The sequence below is a fragment of the Diorhabda sublineata genome, chromosome 3 (assembly GCF_026230105.1).
Source record: "Diorhabda sublineata isolate icDioSubl1.1 chromosome 3, icDioSubl1.1, whole genome shotgun sequence".
Taxonomy (NCBI): domain Eukaryota; kingdom Metazoa; phylum Arthropoda; class Insecta; order Coleoptera; family Chrysomelidae; genus Diorhabda; species Diorhabda sublineata.
The window spans coordinates 8,982,761-9,005,404 of NC_079476.1; the positions used below are offsets into that span (position 1 = coordinate 8,982,761).

The 22,644-nt window shown below is 33.2% G+C and overlaps 1 protein-coding gene across 1 annotated transcript in view; it reads right to left on the minus strand.

Annotated features, from left to right (window-relative positions):
• Nucleotides 1–20,587: 20,587 nt before the first annotated feature.
• LOC130441229 (sodium-independent sulfate anion transporter-like) overlaps nucleotides 20,588–22,644 on the minus strand; it is a 31,392-nt gene continuing 29,335 nt past the window's right edge. The window contains exons 9-10 of the mRNA XM_056774809.1: nucleotides 20,788–20,955; nucleotides 20,588–20,728 (exon numbers count right to left, since the gene is read on the minus strand). Of these exons, the coding sequence (XP_056630787.1) occupies nucleotides 20,588–20,728; nucleotides 20,788–20,955 (309 nt within the window). The remainder of the gene's footprint in view (nucleotides 20,729–20,787; nucleotides 20,956–22,644) is intronic.

Sequence of the window (22,644 nt, forward strand, 5' to 3'; positions counted from 1 at the left end):
CGCATCTTAAGGCAGGTTGTCAAGCAGCACTCCACATGCAACAAAATCGCATTCAGTCAATTCTTGCATAATAGCCAATTTATAGGAAGGAAATGAAGGTCTTCATAGAGAATTTGCCAAACAGTGGTGTCAGAAATTTACAGAGCAGCTACATAATTGAGAGCGGACCGCCGAGGAGAACGCAGAATTGACTGCCTCACTCTTTCGACATTTTCCGGAGTTCTGGTGGTCCTTTGATGACCAGGTCTGGGTTTAGCGAAGCTTGCGCACTCCCGAAATGAGGTAACCCACGAAAGAATTGAATTACGGCCAGGAACAAGTCTGTAAGGAGGAATTTCGAAACGAGTACGGAAGGCACGTTGTGTGGCAATAATTGAGCGATTGTTAGAAAAGTAACTCTCAGCGGCGAATACACCTTGCTCTCTCGACCAGAGCATGATGGTAACTGACTAGAAGGGTGACAAGGGGACTTCTTCCTCCGGATGCACTCCCTCCCACTCCTCTACTCCCCCAACTCACTGCTCCAGAGTTTTTTCAAATAAGTAAGTTTTTCTGGCGTACCCATTATTAGCTCCAACAGAATAAAACTAGCATAATCTACGAGAACGGAGTAACTGTAGTCTGTAGCATTTTATAGGTATCAGTTCATTATTTTGCAAACAATTTAGTTTTCACCAGAACCTTGAAATAGATAGATCTATATATATTTTTTAATAATATACAAACATAGTTTTCACATAGTGACGTGATTGTTATTTGAATGAATCTATTATTGCCAGATATTTTTAATGCTTTTTAACTGGGTGTGGCACGAAAAAAAGATAATTTGTAATAAATTCAATTTCAACGTTAATATGTACTATATGAAAAAACCTGAAACAGTCGATTTTTGGTCTTAAATTGATAATTTACAGTATGAAAATATTATCCCCCTCCAGCACCACCTCTGATTTATGAGCACCCCTTCGAAAGTTTGAAATAATAAAGGGTGGCACTTTATTGGGACAGATTTTAGTCCTGTTTAGCAAAATGAAGTCTTTTTTCAAATTTTGTGCAATCATAACTGAGAAAATTAATTTTTAAGAGGTAAAATTTTGATAATGTCTTTATCACAAAACTTTACGTAGAATAAAGATAATATGTGATATAATATTGAGAATGTATTCTTTAATGTATTTTACAATTGAATCCAATTTTCAGACCACTATTTACTTCTTGACATGAACCGAGGCGATCTTGGAATTCTCGTACAAAATTTTTGTATGATCCCAGGGCTGATTTTTTTAATTTCTTCTGTTATCCTAATATTTAAATCAGCAATTTTATCTGGTCTATTAAAATATACTTTAGATATTGAATCTTTCAATCTACCTATTTGGAAAAACCTCGTTTAAACAATTTCTAGTTGTACGTGCAAAATACGGTGGAGCTCTGTGGGGGTAGTAAATAGATTGATCTTTCTCATTTGGATGATTAACATAAAAAAAGTCTTTGTAATGTAGGTAATAAGAAGTTAATCAAAAGATTTGGATAAACCTCACATTAATCTCAAAAAAATAATTTTATTATTTTATTGTTAATGATACTAGCCCAAAAGTTCACTTTTTTAGAATATTGAGTGTGAGCCTCACATATCAAGTGACGATTTTCTCTGCTCAAATAACTACAGTTCTTTTTGTTAATCGTTCCGTTTAAATGAAACGTTGCTTCATCAGAAAAAAAACTATTTTATCTATGAAATTAAAATCTGCGTTCATTCTATCCATCATTAATTCATAAAATTCTTGCCTTCTATCAGTATCATCGTCATTTAACTCCCGAACCAAATGAACTTTGTGAGGGTGGTATTTTTTACGCAAAACTCTCAAAATAAATAATATACTTAAATCATTTTCGGCGGCAAGTTCTCGAGTTGTCTTATGCGGATTTTCCTCAATATCTAGGTACATTCCACTATTTTTTATCAGTAAATTGAACATTTTTACTTGGTTTTTCAATATTTTTTGAATGTGCAGTTTTACGAAACTTTTTTCCAATTTTGCTAACTGTAGACTGCGAAACTTGTTGTCCAGGGTATCATATGTTAAACATTTCACAAACCTTCTTTTTAGGTTTTGTTTTATTTCCACAACCAATCATAATTAGAATTTTTATTCTTTGAGTCTCGGACAAATGAACCATAATTAAATTTAATGCGCTCACAAATATACCTGTAATACTGACGTCTTCTAGTAGCTTTAAATACCTAAAGGACAGCAGTTTACTAGATTTGACTAATATTTTAGTATCTTCAAAGATTTTTTCCTGATGTTTAACAGAACAGATACGAAAATACCTGATTATTACTATTAGTATATTTTAATAGACCATACAGTATACTGATTTAAAAGTTAAGAAGAAATTAACACAATAACCCTTGAGGTCATACAAAATGTATGAGAATTCCAAAATCGCCTCGGTTATTGTCAAGAAGTAAATGGTGGTCTGAAAATTGGATTCAATTGTAAAATACATTACAGAATACACTCTAAATATTATGCGACATTATTATTTTCATTCTACGTAAAATTTTGTGATAGAGACATTATCAAAATTTTACGTCTCAAAAATGAATTTTCTCAGTTATGATTGCACCAAATTTGATTTTGATTCCAAAAAAAGTGTTTCACAAATAAATTAATTGAAGAGAAATATAGAACTAACGTTTAGCTAATCCAACGGTGTGCAATATCAGAAAAGTAGATAGGAACGCTGGCATAGGTTATCTAATAACCAAACGTTGTGTCCACCGTAAACAGGCTATCTCAAGATCATAACTGGTTACCTCCTGTGTAATTTTAATTAACCAAGGAACTCTACGAAATAGAATAGAATACACTAGATATGACCATAGATCGGAATGATACATACAGAAAAAATTAGATATGACTTTAAATCTAAGTGCCTTAAAAAAAAGCTAAATATGACCTTGAATCATAATGATACTGAACTGTTTCCTTGATACTAAATAACACCTAATCAATGAAATTACTAAATATTTTATGTCTATACTTTATCCGTTACGTTGAAAATATATACAGTGCTTTTCAGATAAAAGGGTCCACCTTTAATAACTTTTGTAATACTGGTATTTAGAAAAAATCCAAAAACACGTCAATTTATGTTGGAAGGGGCAAGCAATATGGCTTATTTAAACTTACTGGAAAAGCCACCCCCTCACCCCTAGCAGCATCCCCTTTATTTTTTTAAATTACTTTTCATATTTTTTATGTAAAATTTAGATACTCCTCTTTGAGCTGATTTCAAAAATGTATAATACTTGTAGGTTAAAGTGGTTAGTTTATGAGATAAACAATTTTTCTTTTAAGAGCACAAATTTTACTTATTATTTAGTTTCACCTTATTTGCCTGTACTAAAATGGGTTGTACAACAGTTCAAACTCTTTAATCTTTTTAACTGTGCTATTTATTATGAAGTTACAATAAGTGTTCAAAATGAGTACCATTCACTTCCATACAATGGTATAATCTATTTTGAAATGCCTCTCTGACATTGCTTAATACGGCTGGATTTAATTGTCGACATTCATTTTCTATCCTCTCTCGTAAATCATCCAGAGATTCTGGTTGGGTAGCATAAACTTTTGTTTTTAAATACCCCCATAAAAAGAAGTCTAGGGGTGTTAAATCCGGTGACCTAGGTGGCCACTCCATCATCTGCCCCCTTCTACCTATCCAACGAGTGGGGAATGTTTCGTTTAAAAATTGTCGGACAGGCATAGCATAGTGTGGGGGAGCTCCGTCTTGTTGAAATACCAGTAAATCTTCGGAAAGGTTATCATCATTTTTTATTATTGTTGTAATATGTGGGTCAACCCCTTCCCTGAGTAACTCAAGATATGATTCACCATTTAAATTTCCGTTGATGAAGAAAGGTCCGACAATGTGGTCACCTAGGATACCACACCAAACGTTTAACTTTTGGGGATGTTGTGTATGGAATTCACGCATAATATGTGGATCACTTTCAGCCCAATACCTACAATTATGCCTACTTACTAAGCCATTTAATGACCATGAGCATTCATCAGAAAAGCAAATATTGTTTAACAATTGTGGATTGTTATTGATAATTTGCGTCATTGATTCGCAAAACTCTAGATGACGATCAAAATCATCTTCATTCAACTCGTGCACCAACTTAACTTATGTATGGGTGGTACTTGAATTTATGTAGAACTCGGAAAACTGTAGAAGATGAAACACCGATCGCTCTACTTATTGTTGACAACGATTGGGGTTGTTGAGCCTCTAAGCTGACTTGCCCTAAAATTGCCACTTGGATTGCTTCGTTATTTACGAGTCCCTCTCGCTTATGCACTTTATTGCAAACAGACCCTGTTGTGGTAAATTTCTCCATCAGTTGAATTACATACTTATGAGTTGCATATCTTCCGTCATGTAATTCGTTAAATATTCTAGCAGCAGCTCTTGCACAATTATTATTTTGGTAGTATAAACCTACAATTTCAATTCTTTCTTGCAAAGAGTAAACCATTTCAGAGAAACAAAATAAATAATGTATCAAATTACACTATCAATAGTGACTACAAATTCTAGTTGACAATGTCAAACTTTAATAAAAAGTAGAGTTTTTTGTTGTTTGGATTTTTTAAGTAGAATAAATAGCACAGTTAAAAAGATTAAAGAGTTTGAACTGTTGTACAACCCATTTTAGTACAGGCAAATAAGGTGAAAGTAAATAATAAGTAAAATTTGTGCTCTTAAAAGAAAAATTGTTTATCTCATAAACTAACCACTTTAACCTACAAGTATTATACATTCTTGAAATCAGCTCAAAGAGGAGTATCCAAATTTTACATAAAAAATATGAAAAGTAATTTAAAAAAATAAAGGGGATGCTGCTAGGGGTGAGGGGGTGGCTTTTCCAGTAAGTTTAAATAAGCCATAATGCTTGCCCCTTCCAACATAAATTGACGTGTTTTTGGATTTTTCCTAAATACCAGTATTACAAAAGTTATTAAAGGTGGATACTTTTATCTGAAAAGCACAGTATATATGGATGTATAACAATTAAATTTTAAATCTTAGGTGATATCTACCCAGATTTCCCGACGTGTACAGAACGAGTTTACAGCAATATATCTGTAATTCAACTTATTAAACACTTAAATAGGCAATTAATAAAAACTTGTATGTGAAGTAAAAATATACAGTAATTAATAATTACACACACCTCTTATATGAAGAATGACATAGTATTTATAATAAAAATAAATTATCGTTAACATTTATCTGCACTGGGACGGTATAGCACAATCGCCTCTTAGTCATTTGATTACTCATTCTTAAGAATTATTCAATTCTTAAATAGGCAAATAACAAAAACTTGTGTGTCAAGTAAAAATATAGATTAACTAGTGGGAGTACATCTCTCATATCAATTATCTTTGACATTTATCTGCACTGAGACGACATAGGAATCATCTCGCCAGTTGATCACTCAGTCTGTAAAACTGGCTCACCAGTCTCTCGATGGTGTTTGATCCCCTGAAAAGGTAATGGTACCGGTCTCAAAATCCAAACCACAGCTACAAAGGCCCAATGACAAAAACCAGTTACCAGAAAAACTGCATGGCAGATTCGGATAATCCCCAAAATGGGTGAAGAATAGCAATCTTATACGGAGAAAGTCCCAAGTAACAAAAACTTAAATGCCACCGGTGTGGTGACCGTCAATACGATTTATCCAAAATTAATGATGGCCAACGCAGGAAATGAAAATCAAGAAAAACAGCCACGTGCGCACTTTCAAGTACTAAATAAAAAACTACCCTTAAAAACACGCTTCCGGATATATTTCTAGAATCATAACAAAGATTATCTCCTGAAACGCAATTTAAACGTGCAAAACTAAGATGGTCAGAATGGTACTCAGACATCGATGCCGTAGGTTAAATAGGGCTGCCAGCCTTCGGATCTAGAATAAAATATTAAATAACTGCTTAAATTATGACAACAGACTTAGTTAATTCACCAATTGCTCCTATTCATCAGTTCCTAAAAGACATTGCTGAATAGTTTCTAAGACAATAAAAATAGAAACAAAACAATGCAATCTCGGGTAAGAAGAGGCCATATATCGTAACCTAGGTAAGAAAGTTAAGGAGACTAATTTGACATTATCATAACCATTCTTGTTATATGTAAATTCAAATTATAACTATACATACATAATAATAGTGAGATTTTATCCGTTTTTATCAATTAGAGACTTACAAGGTGTCTGGGAAAAGTTAACAACATGTGGTATATTGATAAAATATTAGATTATTAACTAAGTAATGCATAAAAAATTGTAACATGATTAGGAATTCTTTTGTTGAAAGATTAACGTTACATTTGCTAATTTTGTACATTTGTGTTAGTTGCGCAAGCAAAATAGACGACACAAGCTGTTTGTAGTCGAGATGGCGTCAATTCAGTCACATTGCTGTACCTGTTGCTATCATTTTTAATGTTTTCAACAAAATTATGTTACAATGGCTAGTGAAAAATTGAAGTTTGTTTTTTGTATATACAAAAATGGAAAACTAATAACCGTCAATCAAAGGTGTTGAGCATTCACATTAGGATGAATTGATCAGCCAAAATCGGGCCCAATCAAATTCGTTCACATGATTTTGAATGTTTTCTGTCAACTTCAAAAAGTGCTAATCATACCGTGAAGAGAGAATTGAGGTTAGTAGAACTATTGATGATTCATTGTCTTGCGAAAAGCACGGAAAAACCGATTTTCGAATAGTATATCATATTTGCCAAATAAATATTGATACAGAAGTTGTGATACGCTGCTCAGACACACGTATTTTCAAAATACTAATTGGTAACATGGATCACTTGATTGCATCACTAAAACTCTGGATAAATTTGGGTGTGTAAAATCATAAGCGATTTGTAAGCGTCATTCAAATGAATTCTTTATCGAGAGCTCTACCGTGCGTCCATGCAATCCTAGGATACGACTATACACCAGCTTTTTTCCGGAAAGGTAAATCTGAACCTTTTAAACTCTTAGAGCAAACAAAAAAGTACAGTCAGCCTGTCAAAATATTATAATGGATGATGAAGAATTACTTAAGGAGACATTAGAAATATTAGAAAAGTTAAAGATATTTACATAGCTCGTGATTCTTGAAACGTCAATGAACTTCATATCCATCTTCTATAAAATACTTAACGGTCTAAAAAATCAGATGATAATTTTGAAAGAGAAGTTTTGTAATTTGGACCCATCAAACCTACCACCATATAATGCAATACGAGGATATATTGAAAAATTCTTAGCCAACTATAGAATCAAACAAAATTTCAATGTCAAAATATTTTATTGCTCAACATATTCTCCTCTTAATTGGATACATTTATTACAGCGAACCTGCAACGTCTATAGACCTTTCAAGAAAAATGTTTCTTCTTGCTCTGCAAACCACATCTCCACAGCTTTTATTATCTCCTCATTGGAAGAAAATTTACGACCTTTTAAACTTTTTTTCAATTGAGGAGATGATAGTCGGACGGAGCCATATCTTGTGAATAAGGGGGGTGTTCTAGTAATTCAAACCCTAAATCACGAATTTTTTGCATAGCAGCATGAGATTTATATCCGGGGGCGTTGTCCTACATAAACAAAACACCTTCGGATATCTTTCCGCGTCTTTTCTCTTTAATTTTTTCTCGTAGAGTGGTCAGTAATGTCGAATAGTAATATCCAGTTATTTTTCTACCCTTATCCAAATAATCAATCATGAGAACTCCATGGCAATCTCAAAAAACTGAAGCAAGAACTTTTCCAGCAGATTTTTGGACACGAAATTTTTAGGTCTTTGAGAACCAGAGTGTCGCCATTCCATCGATTGTTTGTGAATCTTAGAAATGCACCCAAGTCTCATCCATAGTAAAAATTCGGTTTAACCTTCCATTAGTCGCGCGTATATCTACGAGATACATGGCTAACTTTTTGCTAAATATTTATTTATGTAATTGCTCTAGAAAATGGAGATTTGCAGTAGTTCTCGGTAGATATATCTCGAAGCCTTTCCTAGAAGTACAATTGGCTGATTTCACTTTTATAATCCCTAGCCACCCTAAACCCGTCCAAACGCTGGATTTGTACCTGCTAGATACAGCGCGACCAAAAGCGTCAGTTTATCTTCAGATTTAGTTGGGATAAGTTCTCGTTCATTTCGACGTTTTGTAATTATTCAAACGTAAATTTTATTGTTTTGAAGTGTTTATATGTATTCTAAAAGTGCTTGTTCGAGTGTCAAATTAAAACAAGAGTTCAAAAATTTACGACTTTTCAAAACCAGAAGATATTGAAGAACTTACTAGTCTCGCTTTTTTTTGAGGACGAAAATTTACAAGAAGATGTGGATGACTCTGATGAATCTGAAACAGAAGACCACGTCGAGACAAGATCAGTTGATTCCGAGACTGATCATGAATTTGAAGTAAGCGATGACGATGAAAACGATAACAGTGGAAACCAAGAAAACAGTAATTTTTTTTAGGTAAGCTGGAGCTATTTTATGCACTTGTAATGTGTTACATTGAAATTGTCATTGTAGGCAAAGACGGAACACGATGGAGTAAAATTGTACCAAGAGTAACTCGAGCCCGTCCTCATAATATTATGATGAAGTTACCTGGTGTAATTGGTCAAACAGCCATAAACGCCGAAACTGAATTAGATTGCTGGAATCTATTTTTTAGTAATATGCTAAACATAATAGTTGATTGAATTGATCTTTTCAAAATGGCAATGTCTGAAAAGCGCTTCAGATTTCTACTCAGGTGTCTAAGATTTGATGATGGGTCTACAAGAAAAGAAAGACGTGAATTTGACAAGTTAGCAGCTGTTAGGAATCTCTTCAGTAATTTCATTGAAAACTGCAAAAAACATTATCATCTTGGGCAAAACGTGACCATAGATGAAATACTACCAGCATATCGTGGTCGATGTGCATTTCGACAGTACATACCGTCGAAACCAAACAAATATGTTATCAAAATTTTCTGTTTGTGTGACGCCAAACTTTACTAAACTTCAAATATGGAAATCTATTGTGGGCAACAGCCAGAGGGACCTGGCAAAGCAATTCATCCTCTGACGTAGTAATGAGATTGTCTGAACCAATTTTTCAGTCGGGTAGAAATATTACCGCAGACAATTAGTTCACAAGTGTAGAGCTGGTGAGAAAGTTAGAAGAAAAGAAGCTATCGTACGTGGGGACAGTTTGGAAGAATAAAAAAGAACTTCCAGCTAACTTCGTCTTACCAAAAGGGAGTCAAGTATTTGACAGTATATTTGGATATACAAAAAAAAGGAAAAACCGTAGTCCTTATTTCCAGTTTGCATGTGGCGTTGAACGAAGTGAAAGAAGTTGCTTCAAAAAAGCCAGAAATAATATCATTTTATAACAACACAAAATCCGGCGTTGATGTGGTCGACAAGCTTTGCGCTACTTATAATGTTGCTAGATCAACTAAGAGGTGGTCTATGGTAATTTTTTACCATTTACTGAACGTAGCTGGAATCAACTCGCGGGTGATATTTCTTGGAAACAAAAATACGTTTGTCACAAGAAAAGAATATTTGAAAAAATTAGGACTAGCCTTGCTAGACGAACAACTAAAAGTGATGGCCCTAAGAGGCAACACCTGGACCAAGTAAAAGAAAGCGATGCGAACCATGTTATGAATAAAACGTCAGTGTCTGCATATTGTTGTAAAAAATCTGGAATTCATTTATGACGAAAACTTCATACAAATATGATTTGTAATAAATGTTATAATAAAGAAATTGAAAAGGGTGATTACTCCGATTAATTTTATAAGTATGTAAAATATTTTGAATAAATAATGTAACTTTAAACCTAGTTCTGTCGATAACCTAATTAAAATTTTACACATTTTACATATAAAATGATTATTTTTTTTTACTTGAAAAAATGTTGAATTAAAAGCGGAAAAAGAAGTATTCATACAAAATTTGCTATATTAATATATTAAAAATAATAATAACAAAAAAATTTATTTGATATATGTATCTGCTAGATACAATGCGACCAAATACGTTAGAAATACCCGCGCCCCTAATGGAAGGTGAAGAAGTCTACATCGTTTTCAAATCGAGCACAGATCGAACGCGATGCTTCTATACTTGCACGCTTTTGGTCAACATTTGAGAATACATTTTGCAGAAATTTTTCTCATATCCATATTGACGTGAACCATATTATGAACGCATTCGTATGAAATATTCAGTACTTCAGATATCCGTTTTAGCCCAACTCGACGGTAAAATCATGTCGTGAACTGCATGATATTTTCGGGGACTAACACAGAAAAAACCCGGCCTTCCCGATCGGTCATCATCTTCAATGGAAAATTTACCTCATTTGAAGCCTGTAGTCCAATTTATCACGGTCGCATACGAAGGACATTGATCACCAAGGGTATTAAGCATATTTTCGTGAATCTGCTTATCTCTTAATCCTTTTAAATAAAGGTACTAAAGGGTAAAATCTTATCTGGAAAAGAAAGGGACAGATAAGAGTTTTAAAATGGCACCATAAGCAAGATGTTCTTATGATTTCAAGTAAACATAAGTCAGGGATGACAGAAGTAACTTCACAAAATGGGGTAAAGAAATTTAAACCTGAAATGGTAGCTGAATATAACAGGTATACGAGGTCTGGCTATTAAATAACGAGACTGCGCGTCTAGAGGGCGACTAGACGGGTAGGGTTAAAACTAGTGCGTTGGGTATCTATATATCTTGTCTATGTACGTCCTAAAACACGTTTCCGTTACTATTATAGTATTTGTGCAGTAGAGGTTTGAAACGAACGTGTTTTTTTCTCCTGTCAAAAACCAGTGTAACGAAAAACAGGAGCAAAATATTAATCTCAAAATTCTCGTTGAATTGAAAAAAACTCGCACTGATTGCTATAAATTGTTGCAAGAAGACTATAGAGATAATTCTCTATCTCGAACGCGTATTTTTGAATGGTGTAAGCGCTTTAGTGATAGCCGAGAGAGCACTGAAGATGACCAGCGCCCAGGTGTGACTGTTTCAACTCCGTAAACAGTGACCAAAATCAACAAAATTGTGCATGCAGATCGTCAAATGAGAATCCGGATGATTGCCGAGCCTGTAAACGGCAATAAAGAAACGGTTAGAAACATTTTACACGACATTTTACGCATGACAAAAAGTATGTGCGAATTTGGTGCCAAAAAATCTGACTCAGCTCTTGCGTCAACGAGTCTGCTCAGATTTTCTTGAAAGGTTGGAAAGGTGAGAAAAGATCTGCTTTGAAAGGGACCCAATTTAAGTCGATGGAAGCGGTAAAGCACAGAAGACTTCCAGCACTGCTTCGATCAATGGAAAAAACCTATGGAAAGGTGTGTGGCAAGGGGAGAGAAGTATATTGAGGGGAAGCATTCTAATGTAGAAAAATTTTTATGATAAAATCCTTTTTGCAACCAGTCTCGTTATTTAATAGCCAGACTTCGTATGTAGTTGACGACAGGGCAGACCAAATGACATCATATACTGTACACCAAGAAAAGTATTAGGTGGTACATGAAAGTGTTCTTTCATCTTGTGGAACTATGCATATAGAACGGAAATTGACTTCTAAGTAAAATCAATAAAAAATAGTCCTCTCACCAATATAGAGAGCAAATAATCGGAAAACTTTTGCAGGTAAAAACAAAAATAAAATATAGCTACAGGCTCCGTTCATTTGCCACATAAAGAAGGAGAGAGAAATAGTGTAATTTCTGCAATCAACACATAAAAGAAGCATGACCTGGTAATCCTGTTTAGCATGTAACGACAATAATGTTAGTCCTATAGGTTTATGTCTGTCCCCTTGTTTTCGCATATGGCACAAATACGTAAAATAGGATTTATTCAAAAATCAATGAGTTTTATTACAAATATATACTTTCAAATAATATATTTCTTTAATTTTGAGCATAAAATCCTAAAATATACAGAATATACATTATTTGACATGTGGTTTATTTTAATAATATTTAATCTTAAACCAACGACACTATTTTTGCTAAAAGTAATTTTACACGAGAAAAAAGTAGTAATTTAGTGATAGCAGTCGTGAACGTGTTGATCTTATATCCTCGTGAACGGCAGGAGCAGTTCGGTGGAGGTGAAATACTCGGTAACTTCCCATGCATAAAGAAAAAATAATAAATTCATTTTCCTTCTAATTAAAAAAGTGTCAAATTGTAGTTAACCCAATATGTCGAAGAAAAACAAAAACTATTAGATCGCTATAACATAGTGTGTTATACGTTATCTGGTGCATCGAAAATGAAAAATACTTTCAATGATTTCCTCTCAAATGAAAATTTCTCTGATGACAGCTTATATGCAACTGTGGATGAATATACAAGTCAGCCGGCTGTATTTGGGAACATTTTCATCTGATATTTTGAAAATTATCATGTAGGAGTTTTGCGTTTTGCTTAATTTGGTTTTTTCTTATGTAAGACATATTTTTTGCCAAAATTAGCGAATATCAGCCAAAACTAATTGATCAAAATTTTGGTAATATTAACAACGTAGTTTTTTTTATGGACATTGGTTATAAGGGAATTTCTATGAGGATTTCAATATGCAAAACGTTAAAGGAAATGTTTATTTTTAAACAATTTAAGTTGTAGTAACTACATAGAAAATCGTCATCAGTGTTTAATCTTCTGAGCCACTGCTATTGTCTTCGTTGTCTATTTCAACTTCAGGTCCAGTACTAGTACTGGTGCTGGGCTGAGCAAGGTTTGATTGCAGATTGAGATAATAATGGACATTCTCGGGAACTTTCAGGCATTTAGCAAGATTTTGTAGAGAACCTAGCTTCTGGGGTTTGATTTGAATCTCACCTTGATACACGGGTTTTAATGTTAGTTCGGTACCAAGCTTCTTCCGGTTTCGCAGATGTATTGTTTCCCAGGCACCTGTGTAAGATTGCTTAGTCTGTATATAGTCTACTCCAGCAGTTATTGTTATCACTCTTACTGATTTTATTTTCATATGTGGCTTTGGATTTGGCATAAAAAAAGGCTTTAGAGCTTCAGCCATATTAAAAAAAACTTTTTGCTCTGCTTTCAATATCTTGAAAGAAGAAGACTTTTCCCTTGCTGCTGATATTAATCTATCTCAGTTAGACTGTACTTCTACAGTGTTCTTCCTTTTTTTGCCTTTTTTGGTATAATTGTTATACCGAAACAAAATAATTTTGGCAACTATTTGGCACTTTTTTAGTACAATAACTTCAATAACACGTTTATTGAAATTGTCAATATTATTATTAGATTGTTTTTTTTTTGCACATAGCATCCCCAGAACAGGCAATCTTTCTTTTCAAATTTAATATGGAATTTGTATCCATGATGCATACAAATTACTACTTACAATTAATTATCAAACGACATGCGCGACGCAATTTTTGCCATTAAAAGACGCCCAAAACGCTCATAAGCTTGATCGAATTCGTGAAAACTGCGAGTTGCCCTGAAGGCCAAGGGCGACTCATGCCCAATGGTTGACAATCGGTAACTTTTACAGGGACAACCTGTATGGTTTAAAAATAGCAAAAATTATTTTTTCAGTCGATTTTTCACCAAAAAGGTACTCTTTGTTCCGCTCGATAACATTTACGATTTAGGGAATATGTAGATTTTTAAGTCGTTATACATGCCAAGGAAACCGTTCTCCAGAAAGAGACATTCTGAAGAAAATTATCATAAATTGATTGGATATACTTATTGGTATTGGAACATAATCAAACATTTAGTGGAGAACTAATGAATAAATAAATAAATATTTGTACTACATACTACCGAAAATCATATTACTGGCCTAAAGAAAAACTTGAAAGAGATTAATAATTAATTTTCATCTAGTAGACTACTGTCAAATACGCTACTACGTGATATTCAATTAAGAATTGAAAGCGACTTAATTTCTTATTTTCAGTTTGCTGTTAATCTTTTCAAAACCTGTCATATATAATTATCACATCGTGTTTAAAGTTTAAATATGGTTGAATATACCTTTAGTGAAAATTCCGACATGCATTTGTTGTATGGTTTGGTTGTTGCTAACTCGTCAGAAGCGAGGTTGTATACTGACCGCTTTCCGGACAGAATTATACCCCATTTTAAAACTTTTGTTAGGGTTAATTGCAGCATATGGTAAACAGATTTGTCTACATAAATTAAGTAGATTAATCTCTATCATTTTTCATTAAATGATATTCCAGAAAGTGTCCTACCATAACTATAAATATACGAACACCAGCTTTAGAGCTTAATGCATTAGATGTAGTTGATGCTGATCCTACAACTAGCGTATGCAAAATGTCACTACAATTTAACGTTTCAATAACAACTATTCATAGGATTCTCCAGGAGAGACTTCTGTACCCCGTTCACATCCAAAAAGTGAATGTCATGGAAGTATAGGATTATCAGGCAAGACTAGCCTACGGTCGTTGGTTTCTAGATAAACAAGGAGTGCAAAATACATTTGTTGGAGAAGTACTGTTTACTGGTTTCACACAAGACGGTTTTACTTTTATGGGCAGATGAAAATCCTCACGGTAAAAGCAAACAAAGAATCAGCATCGATTTTGTTTTAATGTGTGATGAAAGATCTCGTTGAGGCCAATAGACCCACGACAAGAGATTATAGAAATGATAAAATACGACAGAAAATACTAAAAATCTCAATGGCAGAAATTGAAATTGCCTATCTATCCCTCGACGACTGATTTCATGTATAGAGAATGATGGATAACATTTTCGTTTTTAAAAAATATATTTATTCTAGCAATTACAAGTTTATTGTTAGAGATCTGAACAGAGAATGAATTATATTAAATATTATTACAAGAAAGTAAGATTTATCTAGATATGTTGTTAAGTAGCAATTTCTCAGGAAGTATAATGTTTCTGCTGCGCTTTTAAGTTTCCTTGATAAGCGGCGTATGTAACTCCTCCCTCCTTAAGTCTCGAAAAGTATGGATTGATTTTTCGATTTTTGGGCCCTTTCCAGGTTTTCTTGACTTTTTTATTTTGTGTGTTTTCTGCATACTAAAATTTTTGATTTGAATTTGAACAAGACACCTGCTATTAAAATAATGAATATTATCGCTAAAAGGCTTTCGATTATTGTTATATGACTGTGTATTGGAAATTTCTTGGATCGGCTTCAATTTTCTTGACAATTCGTTGATTTGGAAAAGATCATCGAGATTGAGATTTGTTATGTTATATTTTTCGTAGTATTTTGAAGTTGATAATTTGTTTGTTTCTAATTTAGGCAGGACAAATGGTTTACCGTAACTGATTTCGTTGTCATTGATGTATCGTTGATTATTGATCCATAGTTCACAATTTTTTGGGATTTTGACAAGTGATGGTTCTTCTATTTCGTATTTTTTCTTGTTGAATCGGCATTATCAGGACTTCTTTTGCTGTAACTTGTTGAATGATTGTTTCTTCGATATTGACTTCTAGAATTTGGCAATCATCGAGAGTGTTCCCTTCAAGTAGACTAAGGGTGCAATTATCCCTTTGGACAAAATTTTGACGGCAATAGTAGATACCTTCGAGTGGTGGACATTCTTCTTTTTCTGATTGGGTTTCATTTTGCGTTCGTGCCAGGTAAGGGAATTTAGGAGTATACATCTTATTATTTTGGATTATGGGAAAAAGTTGGTAAAATTCAAATGTTTCGGAGATGAGTATAGGTACGTGGATAGCAAAGACTAATTTCGAATCAATGATTGATACTTGAGTTCCAAGAAATTGATAGTATGTTAAAATGTTAGAAAATTTAGGAATCTGTTTTTCCGAATATAGTTTTCCTAAATGTTGAATTATGTCCAGTATCTCGTAACTAGAAATTATAGACGTATGCACAGAATTAAGTTTCGAAAATACAACTGCGTTCTCAATATTATCTATAAACGTTATTGTTGACTGACAGTCTAAATTAATCTGATACAACATAACTTTCTAGTGTTTCAATTCTGTTATATACAGAGGCTGAAAATAGTTGTAACCCATTATTAAAGTTTGCTCGATTTTTATTTAAAGTAGTAATTGACTTATTGTGATGATCAATGAGTTTCTTAGAGAGAGAAATTTGAAGGTTAGTTTCATGGATAATGTTCTTTCTATTTTATTGTAATAAAGTAATTGCGTTATCATATTTTATCTCCTCATCTGAATCGAGGTTTCCAAATAGCCATTTGTTTATTTTACCAACGCCATTCAGTAAGCCTCTTCGATTTCTGATATGAGGATTCAAATTTTCGAATTTTTTCTATACAACATTGATCAAATACTCGGTTCTTATTAATATGTTCTGTGCTCAAGCGTGATAGGATATAGTGTTTGTAGTGGTTACAGCTGTAATACTATTTTTTATGTAATTGAAATGCGTAACTAGACTATCTATTTGCTTAATAAGTTGGCTTAAATCTAAATAATGTAAAAACGTATGTTTACTATATACTAATCTAGCGTTTCCTAATTGGATAGGAAGAAGGAAGTTTTGAATTTTCGTAACCTGTATGTCTTCTACACTACAGGTCGCTTGAAATACGCGAAGAATCAGGTAAAGCATCAGGATTTGCGTGCTCGTCGACATCCTGTAACAATTTCCGAACATTACTTCTTGGTTTTCGGACAATACTTTTATGATACGTACCTTTATCGGTTTTAAGCAGAATACCTTTATCTCTGATTATTTTAGTTTGCTTAAATTTAGGGAGTTTCTTATTTCTTAATTTAGTTTTTACATAGGCGGTTTTTCTCTAAAGGTTCGGACCTTTTCCTATTTAATTTCTCTATGACCTTTTGTTTAGTTTGTTCGTTTTGTTGTTTAATTTTTTCGTATAAGCGTTTACTGGTTTCTTTGTGATTTTGAACGTATTGAGATATAACTAAATGATCATTCAGGTCAAACGGGTAAGGATTGTTTGTATGTCCTTTTATAATTTCGAAAGGCGTGAATTTTTATTATCTTCCTGTATACATCGATAATGTCCTAAAATACTTGAATGAAATCGTTCGACTGGCGAATTGGAATTGCTATTTTTCGCTGTGGTATGATGCAATTCTATATGATGAGGTTTGCAAAAGTCTTCTAAATCGAAATTCTTAAATTCAGAACCACTATCTGTTGTTATTTTTTAGGTAGTCCATGGTGAGTTATGAAATTTAGTAAAGAGTCTACTGTGGAAAATCCTGTGACACTTACTATGGGGTAAGCTTGTCCGTAACGCGAAAAAGAATCAATTACTGTTAAATAAATTTTATTTGCAATTTTAAAAACATCCATATGTACATGCTCAAACGGCTTGGACGCTGTGGGTGTTAGGCTAAATTTGACTACAGGGGGATTCCTATTACTTATTTTTCAAGCATGTATCGCAATTATTGATAAAATTTTCTACATCTTCGATCATTTTCGGCCAGTAGTATCTACAACTAAGAGATGTTTTAACTTCGTTTATGCCCCTATGACCTGATTTATATATATGATGATATTTAATTTTTTCTAAATGCTCTTCTTTTGTTTCAATATCTGTTACTGATTTGGTACACATTGTAAATTCAAATGCAGAATTCTTAAACATATTTTGTGCAGTTACAATAAATATTCTCAATAAGGGTTCGTTCTGGAAATAAAGTGCATCATTTTTCCTGGGGTCAATATATTCTTTAATGAAGGTTATTATATTATTTTCGATGTCAATTACCGGTAATGTAACGTATAGACGAATATTTTCTCTCTTCTAACTTTAAAGGTATTTATTTGACCATTAGTAAGATATATTTGATTTTTGTACATATTTAATGGTTTTTCGGTAATTGGAATTGATAGAATAGGATTTTCAAAAGATGTATGTACTGTTTCATTGTCTTCGTTATTATTAGGATTCGGTTCTTCCGTTATAGGTAATATTGGTAAATTATTGCTTACCAGATTTTCTATGTTTGAATCGTTTTGGTTAGATTTATTTAAATCTAATATATTAGTAAGATCTAAATTATCTCAATTCGGGAGAGTACTGGAATTAATTCTTTCAAATTCTTCATTCATTATTTCATCGATGTCACTTAAATTGACATCCATTGATGCAGTTTCTAATGCATTTATATCGGGATATCGAGATATTGCATCAGCTGCTTTGTTACTTTTACCTTTCAAATATTTTATATCGTACTCAAATTCCTCAAGTTTAAGGGGCCAGCGTACAAGACGTGAATCGAGCTCTTTCAATGACATGAGCCATTGCAATGGTTTATGATCTGAAAAAATTGTGAATTTTTGACCAAATAAATACGGTCGAAAACATTTACACGACCAGACTATCGAAAGTAACTCTTTCTCGATTGTAGAATAATTTATTTCTGCGGAATTAAGTGTTCTACTAGCATAACAAATAGGATGATTATTTTGAGATAGAATAGCACGTATGGCATATTTAGAAGCGTCAGTAGTTAATTCGAAAGGTTTACTGAAATCGGGATACGCAAGGACTGGTTCTGAAATTAAAATGTTTTTACAAGTATTGAAGCAATTAATAAATTCTTCGGTATGTTTAATTATGTGATCCTTCTTTAGACATATCGTCGTCGGTTTCGTAATTTGAGCAAAGTTTTTTATAAACTTTCTATAGTAACCTACTAGTCCTAAAAAGGATTTAATATCTTTAGCGGTTTTTGGGATAGGGAAATTTTGAATTGCTTTGATTTTATTCGGATTAGGTTTTAACCCATGAGGAGTTACAACGTGACCTAGATACTCTACTTCCCTGCGAAGAAACTCGCACTTGTCTAGTTGTATCTTAAGCTCTGCGTGGCGTAGTTTTGAAAATACTAATTTCAGATTTTGTATGTGCTCCTGAAGGCTAGTACTGAATATGATAATGTCATCCATGTATACCATGCATATTTTGTTTTGGATGTCTTTAAGGACTTCATTTACAGCTCTTTGAAATGTAGAAGCGGTATTTTAAAGACCGAAAGGCATTCTAAGGTACTCGTAATGTCCTCTATATACGTTGAAAGCCGTTTTTTCTATAGAACATTCGCTCATTTGTATTTGATGGAAGCCGCTTGCCAGGTCGAGGGTATAAAATACTGGGCTCGACCTAATTTATCCAATATATCGGATATATTGGGAAGCGGGTACCTGTCATCAATTGTCTTTTCATTAATTTTCCGGTAATCAACTACCAGTCTCCATTTTTGGGTATTTGATGCGTCCATTTTCTTTTTAACAATCCATATCGGGGAGCTCCAAGGGGAACAGGACGGTCTAATTATGTTTTTATCTAACATCTCTTGAATTTGTCTCCTAATTTCCTCTCTGTGGACGTAGGGATATCTGTAAGATTTAGTGTGAACCGGTACCTCGTCTTTGGTTCTTATAATATGTTTAACATTTGAAGTAAAAGTCAATTTGTCCCCTGGTTTTAAAAATAAATCAGAATATTCTTTACACAACGAAATAATTTTTTGTTTTTCTTCTTTATTCATATGATTTGTACGAATTAATTCGGTAATATTTTCATTAGGTTTTATAAAATTACTAGCTAAAAAACCCGGCTTCGCCCGGGAGTTGATATGAGATGACGTAGTAGAGTCGAAATAAAAAAATAAACTATGACGTAAAATGTAAAAAAAAAGTTTATTGAAAACGTTTTCTCATTATTTACAATACTTGTTTATAAACAACATTTTTCATTTTATTGTCCGGAGTATATATACATAATTTTTTTGGATTTCCTACTCTTGAGCAAGCTACATATAGCTGACCGTGAGAGAAGCAGGATTCTTTGAGGTTAATGCCACAATATTTTAAAGTTTGTCCTTGCGCTTTGTTAATTGTAAAACTAAAGGCTAATTTTATTGGAAACTGCAGTCTTTTAAATTGAAATGGCAATTCTGAAGAGATCAGAGGTATTCTAGGTATAAATACTGTCTGTCCTTTGGTCTTTCCAGAAATAAGTTCAGCTTCAATGATATTATTCGATAGCTGTTTCACGATCATTCTAGTTCCATTACATAATTTTGGGGAGTTGAGATTTCTGAGTAGTAAGATTGGAGTTTTCAGACGAAGGCAGAATGCTCAGAATTTGCTGAAGAATGCGATTATCGTCTTCAAAGTGCTACTTAATTGAGTAAATTCAAAACAATTTTGATTTTTTTAATTTTATATTTTCAAATACGCTCTCTAGTAAACCAAAAATAATGAAAATAATTTCCACCTGTTTCTCGGGGCCACTTATATTATCATTCTTTTTCCTGAAGCTGTTCCATAATCCGTTACTGAGATTTGGATGACGATCGTTCTTGGTTGCTCACCCGGAGGCAACTAGACAAAATAGAAATACTTATTGTATAATATGAAGAAGTATTTTCCACTCACCGACTAGAGAATTTCGAAGTTCTATAAATTTTGATTATCAAATGGAATATTCTTAATATCTCCAAACACAGTCATTAATTTGTTTTCTATTTTTTCATTCAAGTTTATGAAAAGTACTTCTTTATTATTAGATTTTAAATCTTGAACGAGCTCTTTGAAGCACTGAAATCAAAGAACTTCATTGTAAAATACATTCATTGTTATGTACCGAAGCCATGTACCAAAGCTGTTGTATAGTCAACTTCTTCGATTCTACTCCAATCAATGACGACCTTAATGATTTCATTTGATGACGACTCTTCTAAAACTTTAGATCTCACATATTCAGAGGAAAAATAAAATACCGAAGATGTTGGAGTTAAAGTCAGACATGTTGATTCCAAATCAATCTACAAATAATACATGTTCATCATTTCGGAGCAAACGACAAGTATATTGTTCGAAACGGGCTTGGCGGCCTATTGACGAGTATTCTTTTCGTTTATTCAAGATTTTTCTAAAGATTCACATTCAGTAGCGTAGGCGAAGTGGGCCCTAGTCCAGAACCTTACGCTTAAATGGGTCTCACGAGGTCTCATCAAATTTAAAAAATCCCGTTTATTTCTAATTTAAATAATAACTTAAATAATATTGGCTACACTCGTCACAGACTGTAACACAGCCCTGCTTTGCAAAACTGTTCTTTACATGCGTACTTGCCTAGGAATTCATAGAAAATAGTAGTTATGAGATTCCAATGACTTGTAAAGAAAGAAGGTTAAAAAAAGAATAAAATGCTGTACATAAGCCTATTGGTTCCAGTAAAAGTAGATTCAAAATTTTTATTAGAATGGTTGACGCCGTGATGCAAGACATTAACACAAGATTTATTGCACTCACCGAATATTACAACAATTTTGGATTCTTATACGTCATAAATAATTTAAAATATTTGCCGCATATCGAGCTTTTGACGAAATGTGAAGATTTAGGTCTAGTATTCAAAACAGAATAAGCAAAGACATAGAATCTTATAAGCTTAAAGAAGAACTACAACTTTGAATGCTTAATTCACAAAACTCCATTAAAGGGTGCGCTACAACTACAATAATATCTAATCCACTTTGTAAAGTTGGAAAATCCAAGAATTAACCTACAATTTTAGAATCCTTTAAATTGCATTTTAGCATTAGGTAGGTACTGAACGATGGAAACACAAATAAATCTTGAGACAATTCTACAAAAAGATAAAATATCAAAACTATAAACCAATAATAAAAACAAGATGGATAAAAGCGAGAGATGGCAAAACAAAACACCGCCCACAAAAGATGGGAAATATATGGAAAGAATACTATAGAGAAAGACTTATCGAGAAAGAAAAAATCAAAGCAAATAAAGAAATAATGTTAACAGAGGAAGAAGATGAAGAGGTAAAGTGCCTCACAGAAAATGATTTGCAAGACGAAATAAGAACTGTGGAATAACAAGGCCCCGGAAGATGATGGAATTGAACCGGAACTTCATGAATATGGCGGAGAAAAACTAAGTAAACATATTTATCAACTAATGGAGCAGATATGGAAACTAAACAAAATTACAGACGAATGGAGCACAGGCCTAATCAAACCAATATTTATGGAAGGAAATAAAGAAATATGTGAGAGCTATAGAACCATCACCCAGCTAAATATCGCCTATAAAATACTGGCAAATTTAATAAATAAAAGGTTGAAATGATAGAAACAACAGCAGAATATGAAAGGGAAATACATATAATTTTTATTGACCTGAGAAGTGCTTTCGGCTCAATAAAAGGAGAGAAACTAACAGAGGAACTAGAAAGATAAGGATTTCCAAAAAAAATTGAGAAAAATCATAGAAATAATACTAAGAGTGACATTAAAGTGATTTTCCAAGGTACAACTCACATCAGATAAAACGTACACAAATAAGGGAGTTAAGCAGGGAGACCCAATGTCACCAACGCTATTTAACATAATTCTGGAAAGCATTGTGAGAAACGCAGGTCTACAAAATAAGAACATTATAACAGATGCAATACAGCTAGTAGCATACGCAGATGTTGTAACGATCAT